General features: G+C 37.8%; 1 protein-coding gene across 3 annotated transcripts in view; it reads left to right on the top strand.

The window, feature by feature from the left end:
- Positions 1–604: 604 nt before the first annotated feature.
- PAWR (pro-apoptotic WT1 regulator) overlaps positions 605–17,641 on the top strand; it is a 151,019-nt gene continuing 133,982 nt past the window's right edge. For all 3 annotated transcript variants that reach the window (XM_039838917.1, XM_039838915.1, XM_039838916.1), the window contains exons 1-2: positions 605–744; positions 1,168–1,782. In XM_039838917.1, coding sequence (XP_039694851.1) covers positions 1,261–1,782 — 522 coding nt within the window. In that variant the 5' untranslated portion in view covers positions 605–744; positions 1,168–1,260. The remainder of the gene's footprint in view (positions 745–1,167; positions 1,783–17,641) is intronic.

Genomic DNA, 17,641 nt, shown 5'->3' with positions numbered 1-17,641 from the left:
TGTCGAAATACTTTTAATTTTATCCTGTAAGCCTAAGAATAGTAAACCCTTGATAATTCTTTGTCAATTTAAGCCTTTCCTTTTAGGGAACTCTTTACAGGAGACTACAAACTTTTCTTAGGAGGGTGCTAGGTTTGTTTCAATTCCTTCTGTTCTCTACCTGCCACCCTAGTACACCTGAAAAGGGGCAGCGACGAGCAAAAGAGACGCGCGAGTGTCTTCCCATCCTGGCTAGTCAGGCCCTGTTTGAATCATCACAAGTTGATTGCACTTTTCCCCTCTGCCGGCAACATTCGAGACTTTCCCTCGAAGAATTTGTCTTGTACTTAAAAGGAAGAGTGGTGGGAGAAGGGAGAGGCGGAGAAGAGGAACGGGGTGAAGGGCGTGGAGGGCCGATCCCGCCCCGAGTTGGAGGCGCCGAGAGGCCGGACGCCGCGGGGCTGCGAGCCCAGGAATGTGCCGTGCGGCCAGCGGGCTGGCCGCGGCGCCGCGCACCTGAGCGCCGGGGGGCGGGGCGGCGGCGGGCACGACCCCCCCACCGCGCGCCGCGCCCCTCCCCGCCGTCTCGGCCCTTTCCGCCCGCGCTTCGGCCCCGCTCGGCGCCCCTCCCGCCCCCCGCTCCCTCCTGCGTAGCCCCGGCGCGCCGCGAGCTGCGGACAGTGACTTGGCGGCGGCTGCTCCCGCGCGGCCGCTTCGGCTCACCTAGGCACCCGCTACCAGTCCCGCACCCCGCGCCCCTCTCAGGTAAGGGGCTGCCCGCGCCGCCGGCGCCCCCGGCTCTCCCCGACCCGGCTGGACAGCTGGTGTCTGCGCGTCCCCCTCCTCCGCGGGCCTCGCCGCGTTATGGTGGTGGCGGTGGCGGGGACCCAGGGCCGGCCACGGCCGGAGCGAGGGGCCGCAGGTGCGACGCGCCGACAGGTGGCGGAGTCTGCCCCTGCTCGCGGGACAGACGGCCGCGGGCGCGGACCCCGGCGGGGATGGGGACAGCTCCTTCCTCCTGCCCTCGGGGGCGGCGGTCGTCCGGCCCGCCGCGTCGGCGCGTGGGAGAAAGTGCAGGTCGCGGGCTCGGCAGCCGCCTGCTGGTGGGGACCGGTGGGAGGGGGCCCCGTGGGGCGCGGCGACGGGCGGACCCTTTCCTTCCCCGCCCCCTTTTGTGTGTCCCCGCAGACCGCCCCCGCGCCTGGGGCTCGTTCCTGTCCTCGGGGCCGCGGGAGCCGGGTCGAGCGGCCAGAGGGGGAGCCGGCCGGCCCCGCTGGGAACATGGCGACCGGCGGCTACCGGCCCGGCGGCGGCGGCGGCAGCACCACCGACTTCCTGGAGGAGTGGAAGGCGAAGCGCGAGAAGCTGCGCGCCAAGCAGAACCCCCCGGGCCCGGCCGCCCCGAGCGCGGGCGGTAGCGACGCAGCCGCCAAGCCCCAGCCGGGGGCTTCGGGCACCTCGGCGGCCGCCGCGGCCAACGAGCTCAACAACAACGTCGCGGGCGGCGCGGCCGCACCTGCCGCCCCCGGGGGCGTGAACTGCGCCGTGGGCCCGGCGGCGCTGACCCGGGCGGCCCCCGGCCCGCGGCGCCTGGAGGACGAGCCCCTTGCGGGGGCCGCCGCCGCCGTCGCCGCCGCTTCGGGGGCGCCGCCGGCGCGGGGCGACGAGGGGGAGCGGGACGGCGCGCCGGAGAAGAGCAAGAGCTCGGGCCCCAGCGCCAGGAAAGGCAAGGGACAGATCGAGAAGAGGAAGCTGCGGGAGAAGCGGCGCTCCACCGGGGTGGTCAACATCCCTGCCGCCGAGGTGAGCCGGGCGCGGGCCGCGGCCGAACTTGGGGTGGGGGTGGGGGGCTGCCGCCTCCCCGTGCCTCTCTCCCGGGAGCTGCGGGTCTCCTGGGCCGAGTTTGCCCACTCTGGCTCGTACCGCGCTAGGCTTTCGCTGAGTTAGGCGCAGAGTGATGGAGTTTTACTCTGAACAAATGCTATCTGGGAAGTTCCCGAAGCCCGCAGCAGGACACGTGCTTTTCAGGCTTCCTGGCTAAGGTCTCAGACCCAGGAGCCTTTTCTTAACAGTGGCGGAAAGACAGCTCCTGGCTCCAGAACGTGCTCACCTAGACTTTTTTTTTTTTAATGCTTGATCAGTTAGAAAAATTGATTAATGGTGATGAAGACATACCCTGTTTGGTTTCCCACGTGTTCGTCTCAAGTTAGCAGATTGTTTATCTTCTCTTCTCTCTTAACAGTGTTTAATAACACCTGTAAAGGAAACGTGGCTTTGGCGGCGTCCAAGACAGCTCTATCTTTCAATGAACCCACGTCAAGTATATATGGGAATATATGCACTATTTCATGTATAAACCAGCTTTCGGATATAGCAGTGCCCAAAACAAACAAACACACCCACCCACCCACACACACACACTTTTTTCTGAGTGATATTTAGGACAATAGGAACGCTGTAGCAACCCACAAATCTTTTTATTAAGACGGTTTCTTCTCATATTTAAGTATTTGGCTCTATTTATTCTGGAAAACGTTTGTGGTAGGGTTGGATTTTTGTTTTGTTTGTTTTTGAGCAGTATCAAAACGTACGGAGGCAGCAGCATCTTTCTATTAAAGTGACTGGTGAAACGTTTTTACTTAGTTTATAATTATCACTCTCTACCCTCAACAAAACAAAACAATCCTAAACAAGTTTTGGTTACTTTAACAGTAGCTCACTGGTTTTGGGAAGTGATTCAACAACCTTGTTCCAGAGTAGTTGCATCTTTTTCTCATTAGCTCTTTATATTTTACTTTTTTTTTCTTTTTTTAAAGTCCTGGCCTTCAATTTATTCAACTTTGACACCAAGTAAATAATAAGGATCGACTAACTTTAATTGTGGTTCAAATAAAAAGTACTGGCATAAGTTAGGGTGTATATAAGATATACCCAAATTTTTAAGTTTTAATATGATTTCCATACCTGGAAAATCGATTTGTTTTTGAAGGGTAGATTTTTATATGTTTCAGAGAGATTTTTATCAGTCAGCAAAACTGTCCTCCGTGGTTTGCTACTTGCACAAAAGATCTGTTGTTCATTAAATTGCTTTTAAAGGAATTCGTAAGAGTGGTAACCAAATTTCTAGGGTTTTTTTTGTTGTTGTTGTTGTTAAAAATATGAAGATTAAGGGGAAATTGAAGGCCAGGCTTCTTTGGGAAAGCTACATTCCTCATCTTTATTTTTAAAAGTAGCTGATGGTCCAAATAAAAGAATTTGTCATTTTCAGTTTTTCCCTCATTGTTCATTTGACAGGAGTCTTATTTTGGGAAATATTTTGGCAGATGTTAAACTTTATTTGTCTGGCTGCTTGCTGCTTGTGCTAAAATTGTTACTTCTCAAATACCTTTTTTTTAGACAAGGGTAATGTTTACTGGAGGAAATAAGTATGGTGTGTCTTGTGAGATCCTAAGAAACATCCTTTGTTAATACTTTGGGTAAGGGAACACAGTGCTGAGAATGTAGATGGCTCCCCACTACAATTGAGTCTAATACTCTGGAATGTTTTTCGTTTGGGTGTTGGCAACTCCTAAATTTAATCTTCCTTGAAAACAAACAACCCAGGGTACCATTTTTTGTCCGTGGAATTTGAACCTTTTTTATTGAATAGGGAATTGAGGACTGCTTTCTTTTTGTGGTAACTATGGCTCTATCTGTTTCGTGCTGTAGTATCCAACAAAACATGGTAATGTTTTATCACAGTATCTAATTAGCAGGCATAGTTCTTGAGTGCTTCCTACCATATTTTCAGTTTAAAAACATCTTAAGTCTTTTAGATTATTTTAGTAGTGCTAAAATATATGACTCAAGACTTCGAACCATTGGATATGAACCATTTTCATATCTTTAGGTTGTTGCTTTTTTAGAATTGTGTGCCATTCATTTCTTGTAGTTTCAATATCAAGAATGCCAATTGCTTTGTAGTTTCTCATTTAGTACTACTTAGCACTCCTGTTTTAAAGAGTCAGGCTATTTTACAAAATTTTTAGTTATGAAAATATAAAAAGAGAAAATCACCAATCTTAATATTCAAAAACTGACTCATATAATGTTGAGTAAGATTCTCTTATTTTCAGACCTTACTCCCAAACAAATTTATATTAGATTAGCATGTAATTTGTATGCAAAGAGCCTGTTTTAGTGATTGGGAAACAGTTTCTTCAAGAAGTGTTTATTAAACATGTGTGTGACACATTTGTTGTGACTTTTATTAACTTATTTTACTAACTACAGAGTATTATAAAATTGTTGTAAAGGTACCTGACAGCAGCTAAAGATACCAGAAGCAAGTGGAAGTTAGTTTTAGGAAGGAAGGAAGGTCAAAAACTGAAAGTGGTAGATGAGAGTAGAATACTGGGTGGATACTATGTGTCATGACTGTAATAAAAAGTGCAAATATACAGATACCAGTTAGTGAGATAAACTTTAGTTCTCATTTACTAAGAGATTTTTTAAAAAGCTTTTTTCTAAATTATTATATTTTTCTTTTCTTGGGGGGGAATGGGGGGAGGTAATAGCCTGAATTGGATAATTTGGATGTGATATACTGCCTGACAATAATTTTCATATGTGTTTATTAGGTCAGTCAAATGTTTATTACTTGTTTCCTAAGTACTGTGGGTAAAGCAAGAAGAATAAGGAGCAAGACTGTAATCTAGGAAGGCGAAGGCATAATTACATGAAAAAACTTAAGAAGTGAGTTAACAGTCTAAAAGCCATCCTAATGTAGCATATAACTGTTTATTAGAAATGTGTGTTTAAAGGGAAGAGATGATTGGGCTGAGGCTATTGAGGCTGAGGGTCTTGAGCTAAGACTTAGAATTTCATACCTATATATTCACACATACATGCGTAAATACCTGTTTGTATAGTATTTTAAATGTCAGTGCAATGGTTCTTAACTGTGGCAGCACATGAATATATGTGAGGATTTAAAAACAATATTCCACCATGCCGATTCCTTGCTATCTTTCTCTCTGACCCTCTTAAGATTTAGTGGGTGTGGGATGGATCCCAAGCAATAATATTTTGATAAGCTCCCCATGTGATTTTAATGTGAGTCAGGTTTAAGAACTATTGGGCTGCAGTCTGGGGATACAGAAATGAATAGGACACAGGCCTTGCTCACAAGGGCCTCTCGAGATATAGGCAATTATGGTAAGTACAGTATTAAGTACACCTTATTTTCTGAGCAAGATACCTAACTTGAAGAGGAGGATAGTTGAAGAAGTCTTCCTAGATAGTTATACACCCCTGTTTTCAGAGTGCTTGTGAAGTTATTGCCATTGAGTAGGTTTGCATAAATGGGTTAACAGAGACAGTTACCATAGAAAATATCATCTAATAGGTAGAACTCAAGTGACACTGAGGTTTTGATTTAAATAGAAAAGTTAACATTGAAACTCACTGTTTGACTAGAGTACTTTATGTGTGCTTATAGTAATCTTATGTTTTAGTTATAATTATGCTTTTATCCTTGTTTCCAGAGGAGAAAATGGAGGCTTAGAGAGTTTTAAATGACTCAACATCACATGGAAAGTAAATAAGTGATAAAGCAATATTTTGAATTTTTTTTAATGTATGTATGCATCTGGGAAAAGGGCAGTTTTAAAGAATTATTCTACCTTTCATTATTTAGCTTATTTCTCTAGATTTTTTTCTGTAAGTTTTTAATAGAGGTTATCTTAAATCATTTAAAGATTTGAATGGGGAAAACAGTGGAAGTATGGAATTGAATAGAAACTTAAGGTCAAATTTGTAGGCTTAGAGATTGCTTTGACTTTCTAATATATAGCTTGCTTGGCAAAATTTTGAACACCAGGCCATCAGTAAATATAAATTTATTTTTGGCTAGCAGTCAGAAAATGTCGATCCTTGATTTTATTTAAGTGATATGTTGTTTTTCTATCAAGATGAGGTTTTAATATCTACTCCATAGTTTGAAGGAGCATTTGATATGTAGAAAGCATTTTTAAGTGAGCACAAGTCATAATTATTCAGCATATTTACCGAACATTGTATAGGACAAGTTCCACTTAGTAAACCTTATAAATCCAGGTAGATTAAGAAATGCCTTTTGGTATGCCCATTTTATTCCAGACTGTCTACCTTTCTTTGTGATGAGTCAGGAGAGGAACTGATAGTGACTCAGAGTTGGGGAAAATTGGATTTGTGAATAGGGTAAATATTAGCATAAATACTGAGGCCACTTAAGGAGTTATTAAGCCAGACTTTCCTAAATGTTTGAGCTCATTAATAAAGTAAATTGAAATTTTAATATTACCATGATTCGTAATGAATTGTCTAAGCTGAGATGCTTTTTTGCATAAAAATAATGATTGTTTAGATGACATTTATGATGTACTTAAGAGCCAGGCACTGTTCTAAGCACTTTATATAATATTGATGCATTTAGTTCTTGCTACAACCCTATGGAGAAATGGGACAGAGAGGGTAAGTTGCTTGCCTGAGGTCGTATATGTGGTAAGAAGCAGAGTAGAGATTGTCCGCCTTCAAAGCCTAATGCTTAATAACCACTTTATTATATTTATTGTATTATATTACATACTATATACCTAATTTAAAAAATGCAAAGATTATTTTAGTAGCAAAATATAGGATGCTAGTAATTGCTATAGAATTTGAAAATAGCCCTGTTATAAAAGGCACATGAAGTGGGACTTTATTAAAAAAATTTGAGAGCAAATAAACATATAAACGGTGGCATTAAAATTCTTATTTAAAATCATTATTAAGTTAGTGGCCCTATCTGTGCTCTTTATTATTTCTACATCGATTTTTAGCACCCGTGATGTAGGCCAGAAAGTAATTATGCTATTTAATAGTAATGCTGATATTATGTCTTAGAAGTTTAAAATTATTCACAAATACTGAGTTTGAAGTTTTCTAAGTGCTTTTTCCTTTTTAAAAAGTGAGATGTAATTCACATAGTATAAAATTCACTCTTCTGAAGTGTTCATTGGTTTTTAGTATATTCACAAAGTTGTGTTCTAAGTGCTTTCATATCTTCATCTTAATTTTCCATTATGTCCCTAGAACCTGAGGTACCTAAATTTTAGCTTCTCTTTCAGAAAAGTGCAACAGTTTTCAAACCATGAGAAGCTGTTCAAATAATTTAATCAGCATTTCCTGCATTTCACAGAGAAAATGAAATTATAGTAGAATCTCCTTAGTTTTAAGCTTAAAACTTGGTCACCTACTACCATTTGTTTGTACTGGAAGTTAATATAAGGTATTTAATTTAAATGAATGTAGTATTTTCAGTTTATTTAAAATTTTATGTATCTTTCATGGAGATCCACAAAGCTCTACCATCTAAACATTTGGGAACTGTGATTCAGAGTACAGATGGAGTTTTAGACCATTTGCGACCTTAGTATGTTTTTTTAAATCAGTGTCCTAAAAGTTGTGGCTAGGTGGGGTGGGGGACCTGTACCAGTATTTACTTAAATACTTGTTTACTTACAATGTTGATTTCTGGGTTCATCTCATTCTAGGGTTGGGGAGGGGTTATTTGAGACTGTATTTTATGTTCTTGAGTGATTCTTGCACACACTAAATTTGGGGAAGAACTGACTTATAGGCCTTGTACTGGTTTACTGATATCTCAAGTGAAATTGAGATATACTTATTGTCTAACAGGACTGTTACATGAATCAAATGAAATATTTGTGACATGTTCTAAAAATTCCCAAATGATGATTTATTATATAGGTTACATTGATAGCTGGTTGTTGATGTCTGATAGAAACTTCTTATTTGGGATGTTAAGCATTCTCATTGTTTTCCTTCTAATTAAAAACTTTATTGATATAATAGAGACAATTTGAGGTACTTGGAAGTTCAAAGTACCTTGTCAACATTTATGTAATGTCATATATTTAGTGCAAAATGTTGTGTCTGCCTTGCTTCTTGTCCAGAATTTGTTAGCCTAGACAATTGAAAAAAGCCTCTAACATTAATGTATAATATGAACTATATTGTCACTCATTTTTTGTTTTTACATATCTTTAAGGGAAGATGTATAATTATATTTATAAATATTTTCTAATTAACAATTCAAACTCTTAAAATAAGTTTTGTCCATCTTATAATCTTAAGTGCAAGAGCTTTTTCATATATATATATTATTATTTTTTTTTTTACTTTTTTTTTTTTTACTTTCACATTAGACTGAGTCCTTGACTAGCCAGATGATTCTTAACATGTTTGTTTGTTGCTGAGGCAACTTTCACTTTGAATCCCAGGCATTCATGTTTATAGCCATATACATACTGGTATAGAATTAAGCCTTAGCCATCTATTACATTTTCCTTAGGTTACTTAAAAATACACAAGGCACCATGTTTTAATTAAATCGTAAGAATATTTAATTTCTAAGACCTGCAGAATTATGTACTTCAAAGGTAAAAACAGGAAGTTCAAAACTTATGATGTGAGTTGGCTAGTATTTATTCTGTGATAGTCTTTAGAAATTTTTTTTACCAGTTTTTTATGGGTCACAATGCAGGGTTTTTAAAATAATTTTATTTTTCAGTTACAGTTCACCAATATTATATTAGTTTTAGGGTGTACACCGTAGTGATTACACATTTATATAACTTATGACGTGATCACCCTGCTAAGTCTAGTTCTCATCTGACACCATACATGGTTATTACAATATTATCGACTATACTCCCTATGTTGAACTTTATATTCCCATGACTATATTTATAATTGACAATTTGTATGTCTTAATCCCTTCCCCTTTTTCACTCCTCTTCCAAAACCCCCTCCCATCTGGCAACCATCAAAATCTTCTTTGTGAGCATATTTATCCATTTGTCTATTGATTGGACCCAGGTTGCTTTCATATCTTGGTGATCGTAAATAATGCTGCAGTGAACATAGAGGTGCATATATCTTTTTGAATTGGTGATTTGGATTTCTTTGGATAAATACCCAGAAGAAGAATTATTGAGTCATGTGTAGTAGTTTTGTTTTTAACTTTTTTGAGGAACCTTCCTTATACTCTTTTCCATAGTGGCTGCACCAGTTTACAATCCTTCCAGCAGTGCACAAGGACTGCCTTTTCTCCACATCCTCGCCTATACTTGTTTACTGATTTATTAATGATAGCCATTCTGACAGGTGTGAGGTGATATTTCATTGTGGTTTTGATTTGCATTTCCCTGATGATTAGTGATGTTGAACATCTTTTTATATGTCTATTGGCTATCTGTATGTCCTCTTTGGAGAAATATCTGTTTAGGTCCTCTGCCCATTTTTTTAATCAGATTTTTTTTTTTTTTTTTTTTTTTTGGTGTTATACGAGTTTATATAGTTTAGCCATTAACCCCTTATCACATGTATCATTGGCGAATATATTTTCCCATTTAGTAGGTTGTCTTCATTTTGTTGATGGTTTCCATCATTGTGCAAAAACTTTTTAGTTTGATATAGTCCTATTTGTTTATTTTTTATTTTGTTTCTCTTGCCCAGGAAGACATACCCAAAAAACTATTGCTAACATCAATATTAGAGAATTTACTGCCTCTTTTAGGAGTTTTATGGTTACAGGTCTTAAATTTAAGCCTTTAATCCATTTTGAGTTTGTTCTTGTATATTGTGTAATAAAGTGGTCTATTTAGGTTTTTTTTCCACATGTATCTGTCCAGTTATTCCAGCACCATTTATTGAAGAGACCGTCTTTACCCTGTTGTATATTCTTGCCTCCTTTGTCATAGATTAATTAATTGACCATATAGGCATGGGTTTATTTCTGGGCTCTCTATTCCATTGATCTATGTGTCTGTTTTTAATGCCAGTACCATACCGTTTTGATTACCATAGCCTTGTAGTATAGTTTGATATCAGATAGGCTAATACCTCCAACTTTATTCTTCTTTCTCAAGACTTCTTTGGCTATTTGGGGTCTTTTGTGGTTCCAAATAAATTTTAGGATTCTTTGTTCTAGTTCTGTGAAAAATGTCTTAGTATTTTAATAGGGCTTGCATTGAATCTGTAGATTGCTTTGTATAGTATGACATTTTAGTGATGTTAATTCTTCCTATCCATGTGCATGGTATGGCCTTCCATTTATTTGTATCTTCAATTTTTTCAATGTCTTATAGTTTCCTGAGTACAGGTCTTTTACCCACTTGGTTAAAATTATTCCTAGGTATTTTATTCTTTTTGATGCAATTGTAAATGAGATTATTTTCTTAATTTTTCTTTCTGAAAGTTTGTTTTTGATATATAAAGATACAACCGATATCTGAATATTAATTTTTACCTGCTGTTTTACTGAATTCATTTATTAGTTGTAATAGTTTTTTGGTAGAGTCTTTAGGGGTGTCTATATCTAGGATATGTCATCTATAAATAATGATAATTTTACTTCTTTTTTTACAATTTGGATGCTTTTTGTTTATTTTTATTGTCTGGTTGCTGGACTTCCAATACTGTGTTGAATGAAGGTGGTTAAAGTGGACATCCCGATCTTAAAGGAAAAGTTTTGAGCTTTTCACCCTCAAGTACGATGTTAGCTGTAGGCCTTTGTTACATTGACATATGTTCCTCCTGTCCCTGCTTTGCTGAGAGTGTTTATTATAAATGGATGTTGGATTTTGTCAAATGCTTTTTCTGCATCTATTGATATGATCAAATGATTTTTATCCTTCATTTTGTTTATGTGGTGTGTCACATTGATTTGTGGATATTAAACCAGCCTTGCATCTCAGGAATAAGTCCCACTTGATCATGGCGTATAATCTTTTTAATGGATTGCTGAATTCATTTTGCTAATTTTTGTTGAGGATTTTTGTATTTATGTTTGGTAAAGATATTGGCCTAGAATTCTCTTTTTCATAGTATCTTTGTCTGGTTTTAGTATCCATAGTGCTGGCTTCGTAAAATGAGTTTGGGAGCACTTTCAGTTTTTTGAAGTAGTTTGAGAAGGATAGATATTAATTCTTCTTTGAATGTTTGGCAAAATTTGCCTGTGCAGCCATCTGGTCCAGGACTTATTCGTTGGAATTTTTTTTGATTGCTAATTTGATTTTGTTAGTAATTACCTGTCTGTTCAGATTTTCTATTTCTTCCTGATTTAGTCTTGGAAACTTGTATGTTTCTAGCAATTTATCTATTTCTTCCAGGTTGTCCAATTAGTTGGCATATAATTGTTCATAGTATTTTATTATAGTCCTTTACATTTCTTTGGTGTTGATTGTCACCTCTTTCATTTCTGATTTTATTTGAGTCCTGTTTTTTTCTTGATGAGTCTGGCTGAAGGTTTATCAATTTTGTTTATCTTTTCAAAGAACTAGCTCTTGATTTCATTGATGTTTTGTGTTTTTTATTTATTTCTACTCTGATTTTCATTATATCTTTCTATTCACATTGGGCTTTGTTCTTCTTTTTTTAGTTCCTTTAGGTGTAAGGTTAGATTGTTTATTTGAGATTTTTCTTGTTTCTTGAGGTAGGCCTATATTGCAGTTAATTTCCCTCTTAGTACTGTTTTAGCTGTGTCCCATAGCCTTTGGATCATTGTGTTTTCATTTTCATTTGTCACAAGGTATCTTTTGATTTCTTCCTTGATCTTGTTAACCTCTTCATTGTTTAGTAGCATATTATTTAGCCTCCATGTGTTTGTGTGTTTTTTAATTTTCTTATACTTGATTTCTCTTTTCATATTATTGTGATTAAAGAAGATGTTTGATATGATTTCAGTCTTCTTAAATTTATTGAGATTTGTTTTGTGCCCTTAATATGGTCTGTCCTGGAAAATTTTCCATGCGCACTTGAAAGGAATGTATATTCTACTGCTTTTGGGTGAGATATCCTGAAAATGTCAATTAAGTCCATTTGGTCTAATGTGTCACTTAAGGCCACTGTCGTTTTTCTGTCTGGATGATCTATCTATTGATCTCAATGGGGTGTTAAAGTCCCCTACTATTATTTTCTTACTATCACTCTTTCCCTTTATGTCTGTCAATATTTGCTTTATATATTTAAGTGGACTTACATTGGGTGTGTAGATATTTGCAGGAGTTACATCCTCTGGATGGATTATCCCTTGATCATTATGAAACACCATTCCTTTTCTCTTGTTATAGTCTTTGTTATAAAGTCTATTTTGTCATATATATAAGTTGCTGCTCTAATTTCTTCCCCCATTTCCATTTGCAGGAATATTTTTTCCGTAGATATTCACTCTGTGTTTGAGTCTGAAGTGGGTCTCTCATAAGCAGCATATATACAGGTCTCTTTACACACACACACACAGAGCCACACTGTCTTTTAATTGGAGCATTTAGTCCATTTACATTTAATATTGACAGGTATGTAGTTACTGCCATTTTATTTTCGTACTTCTCTGTTCCTTTCTTATTCTCTTGCTTTCTCTTTTATGTTCATGATTTTCTATAGAGTTATATTTGGATTCCCTTCTCTTTATTTTTTTAAATCTTATAGATTTTTGTTTTGTGGTTACCATTTGCTTCACATATACCAAGCTGTGTTTATGACAGTTTATTTTAATTTGATGGTCACTTAAATTCGAACATATTCTAAGATCACTACAATTTTTACTCATTCCCTTCACATTTATGTTTTTGTCATAATTGTTTACTTTTGTGTGTGTGTGTATCCTTTTATTGTTGTGGTTACACATCATCTTCCTACTTTTGTCTTTTAAGCTTTATGTTAGCTTTATAGTTGTTTGATTCACTGTTTTTACTGTTTGCTTTTGTAATGGAGCATTTTTTCTTTTCAGTAATTTCTTATTCATATTTTTGATGTTTTCATTTTAAAGAACTCTCTTTACCATTTCTTGTTAAACTAGTTTAGTAGCGAACTCCTTTGGCTTTTTCTTGTCTGGGAAACTATTTCTCCTTCAATTCTAAATGTTAGCCTTGCTGAGTAGAGCAATCTTGGTTGTAGATCTTTACCTTTCATCACTTTGATTATATTTTGATCTGCAAAGTTTCTGTTGAGAAAAATCAGCTGACAGTCTTATGGGAGCTCTCTTGTATGTAACCAACTGCTTTTCTTTTGCTGCTTATAAGATTCTTTCTTTGTCTTTAACCTTTGGCATTTTAATCATGATATATCTTGGTATGGGCTTCTTTGGGTTTACCTTGTTTGGGACTCTGCGCTTCCTGGATTTGTATGTCTGTTTTCTTTGCCAGTTTAGGGAAGTTTTCTGTCATTATTTCTTCAAAGAGGTTTTCAATCCCTTGCTCTCTTTCTTCTCTTTTTGGTACCCCTGTGATATGAATGTTGTTACACTTGGTATTGTCCCAGAGGTCCCTTAAACTATGCTCATTTTTTTTTAATTCTGATTGGGTGTTTTCCGCTACCTTGCCTTCCAGATTGCTGATTCGATCCTCTGCTTCATCTAATTTGCTGTTAATTCCTTCTGATATATTCTTCATTTCGGTTATTGTTTGTTTTTGACTGGTTATTTTTTTTTATGTTTTCTTTTTGTTGAAGTTCGTACTGAGTCCTTCCGTTTTTCCCCCAAGTTCACTAAACATCTGTATAACCAGTCTTTTGAATTCTGTATCTGGTAGATTGCTTGTCTCCATTTCATTTAGTTCTTCTGGAGTTTTGTCCCATTCTTTCATTAGAGACAGGTTTCTTTGTTTCCTCATATTTGCTAACTCCCTTTGTTTGTTTCTACGTATTAGGTAGATTTGCTACGTATTCTGGTCTTGACAGAGTGGTGTTATGTAGAAAGTGCCCTATGGACCAATTGGCACAGTCTTGTTTGTCACATGTGCTAGTGCTCCAGGGGGTGTCCCTTGTGTGAGTTGTATTCTGAAAGTGAGTATTTTTGGGGGATTTTGCTGAAATGAACAGAATGGGAGAACCTTTATCATATAGATTTCAATTCTGTGGCAGCTAAAAATTTGTTTGCAAACTCTTTATGTAAATTCTAGGGGACCAACTGATAACACAAATAAAAATAATAAAATACAGTTTGAAATACAGAATGAAAACATCTTTTGTAATAAAATTAACTTCAAAAGTTACCATTTAACGTAACATTGTGGGCATTAAGAACTAATAATCTTATTTGAGAAATTTGCTGGGTACATAAAGTATGGAATTATTTTCTATTACTTTTGGAATTTTTTGCAGAATATTTTTAGTATTTAAAAAGAGTGGAAATCTCAATTATGAAGAATAGAAGGAACGTTCAGAAGATGGTTCTTGAGAAGTGTGAATTAAAAGTGAAGTTATAATTGCTGAAACTCTCCAAGTTACTTTAGGTTTCAGATTCTTGACAAGACCTTTTGGTATCCTATAATGCAAACCAAAGGTGATCCAAACCAAATTTTTACAATCTTTTTTTTTTCTTCCTGCTGTTAGTTTTTTAAAAAGTAATACTTTCATTGTAGTTCTCTTATGGAAATATATGAGAACATAAACTTATCGCCTGTTATATGTATTAATATTTGTTTCTAATTCTTTTTCTATGTATCTACATAAAAATGGGAACCACATTATACAGATTTGTGTATTTAGTTTTTCAACATAGATATTTTTATAGTTTAGTCTTACTTCAAAAACAAGGATGGATTTTTTTTTTTATGGTAAAATACCATAACAAAATTTATGAATAAGAGACACATTGTTGTGCAACCATCATCAGTGTCTAGCCTATAACGCTTTTCATCTTATAAAACTGAAACTCTATACCTATTAAGTATTAACTCCATTCTACTATCCCACCAGCCCTTGGCAACCACCATTATGCTTTCTGTTTTTACGGATGGTTATGTTTGTGCTATTTGCTATTGAAATACTTAAGCATTACTTGATTGGGAAAGGACTCTACTGCTTCTTTGCCCTATTTATGTAGCTTTCTGATTGGTAGATAAGTAAGTTGTCTTAAGATAAACAGCTATTTAGTTTCTTTTCACGTATTGTGTATCCTGAAACCTTCTTCAAGAAAAGTGTTTGAGTCATTCAAAATATCTCGTAGAGCCTTCAGATAATTGTGAAGGATACACAGGTTTTGTTTTGTTTTGTTTTGTTTTGTTTTTAATCTCCTCTGTAGCCTTTGATTTTGGTGGAAAATTGGTCATCTGAGCTGCAATAATTTTAAGTATGTGTAAGCTGTAACTCAGCATAGAAGTTCCCAAAACTCATCATAGCATGCAAAATCACACAATAAAAACCACAGGGCATATGGAAAAATGGAATTAAGGGGAATAAAACTTTGTTAGTGACATGTAAAAAGATAGAAACCTAATAAAGACTAGCGCAACTTTATACATGTTAAATTGTAAAGAAATATGTGAGTACTGTAATAAATATGACCCTTTTCCTTGCAGAAGACCTAAAGTTTGCTTATAAATAAGTGTCAAGAGTTACAACTTGCAAAGTGGTAGAAGAAGGGTTATCCGAAATTGGACGGAAAGTGCAACACCAGTTGTGAATGTGTGTGGCTCATAACACATGAAATGAACTGAGCTACATGGCAGATGTTTGAAGTGTGTGCATTTTGTGTATTTCTATGTGGCTGGGTCGTGTTTTCTGTGCTTAACTAGTGTTTCTTGCAGTTGGGCATGTGCAAATGCAAGATTTGTCTTATGCTCAATGTGCTCGATGCTAACATCGGTTGCATTGGAACAATCCAACTTTCTCAACAAATGTTTCAGTGTTACAAATATGTATACCCATACGTATATTTGTCTACAAGTGCACATCCACATCCATCTATCCAAAATATGTAAAACAGTGGCTTGCAAAGATCAAGTCAAGTAATGAAATGGAAAAAGGACTAGGGAGCAGAGAGTGACTAGAAATGAGAATATTCTTCATTTAAGGGTATACTAATACTGATTGCTAGGGTAGTGGCAGTACAAAAAAAAAGGAATGGATGGATTTGAGAGGTATTTCGTTTGTATTAGAAAATTATATAACGGGATGTTTTGAGCCGGAAATGTCTTTAGAAATCATCTAGTCCATTATAAAAAAGAATTAACTTGATTTTCCCAAACTACTTTTATCCTGAAACTTAAGTTGTATTTCATGTTCAGCCTTCTTACCTCTGGCTGAGTGTAACATTTTCTCTATCTCCCTCCCAGGGCTAACTACCCTGATTCCTACCTGAAATCTTGCTTATTTTATTCTTTCTTCTTAAATACTCAGCCTGGTAGTTCATCTTGCCATGAAGTATTCCCTTAGTTGTGCTTCACCTTCAGCTTAATTTTTCTTAATTGCTCATTTCAAAGGCATTGTTTTCACCTGGTGACTCCCATCTCACTGATAAGTTTCTACTCTGTTTCCTTTCCAAGGTTGCTTTTGACCTCCTAATTGTCAAATGTGAAAATATGTTTTCTATTTTCATTGTTTGACCTCTGTACCATTTGCCCTTCTGACTCCTTTCACTTGGATGCTACATCATTTTTGTTAGATTCTTTTTTTGGTTGGTTTTATTCAGAAACATTTGAGTGCCTGTTAAGTGCCCCAGGCTCAGTGCTAGATGATACAATGATGAATTACAAACCCACCAGTCTTTAAGCAACTTGATGTCTTAGTTAAGGTTGGTATAATAGAAAACCATAAACTGGGTGGTTTATAAACAGAAATTTATTTCTCACAGTTCTGGAGGCTGAAAAGTCCAGGATCCAGATGGCAGCAGAATTGATGTCTGGGGACGGTTCTCATCCTCTTCCACTCTGTGTCCTCACATGGTGGAAGAGGTGAGAGATCTCTGAGGTCTTATTTGTCAGGTCACTAATCCCATTCATGAGGGCTCCACCCTCATGACCTAGTATCTCAAGGGCCTGACCTTCTAATACTATCACATTGGGGGTTAGGATCTCAACATAGGAATTTGGGGGAAATATTTGTATTTGGTCCATAATAGATAGATCATTAGAATTTGGTGTAATAAGAGCTATGATGGAGAAAAGAACGAAGTACTGAACTAACTCAGAAAAGGAGTTACATAAAGGAATCAAGGAAGGCTTTACGTAAGATGAAGTGGTATTAAGCCCTGGGTCTTGACTGATAAAAGTATTTGCCAAGTGGAGACAGAGACACAGTAACATTCTAGGTAGAGCGAATAGCATGTGTGAAAGCTTAGAGCCAGGAAATAATAGTATTTTATTGCATGCCAACTGTTTGCCAAGCTCTGTGCTGGGGGCTTTCCATGCCTTAGTTCTTATAGTCACATTAACTCACGAGGTAGATTTTGTTTTTGTTTTTGTTTTTTTATTTATCATTTTATAGGATGAGGAAGTTGAGCCTCAGGGAAGTTGTAACTTGCCCAAGGGCCATACTGGCAGAACTTGGATTTGACTCCAGATTTGTTTGGGTGCCAATGCCCATACATTGGTTATCATTGTTGGAAAGAGGGAGGGATATATTGTAACAGGAAACTTTGATGTGCAGAGAATTTATAGTGGGAGATGAATGGAGAACAGCTAAAGAGAAATGATGTGGACCAATTGGGACAGATCTGAATGTAATGCCAAAGAATTCAGACTTTATTCTGCTGTCCTTTGTTAAGCTTGTTGGCTGGGCATTTCCTTCCTCTGTTCATACTTGTTTATACAATAACTCTGACAGCTTCTGAAATGAAAAAGTTTTGCCTGCCTAA

This window comes from Pteropus medius, unplaced genomic scaffold (genome assembly GCF_902729225.1).
Source record: "Pteropus medius unplaced genomic scaffold, Ma_sr-lr_union100, whole genome shotgun sequence".
NCBI lineage: Eukaryota > Metazoa > Chordata > Mammalia > Chiroptera > Pteropodidae > Pteropus > Pteropus medius.
This window is presented reverse-complemented; position numbering and strand designations above follow the sequence as displayed.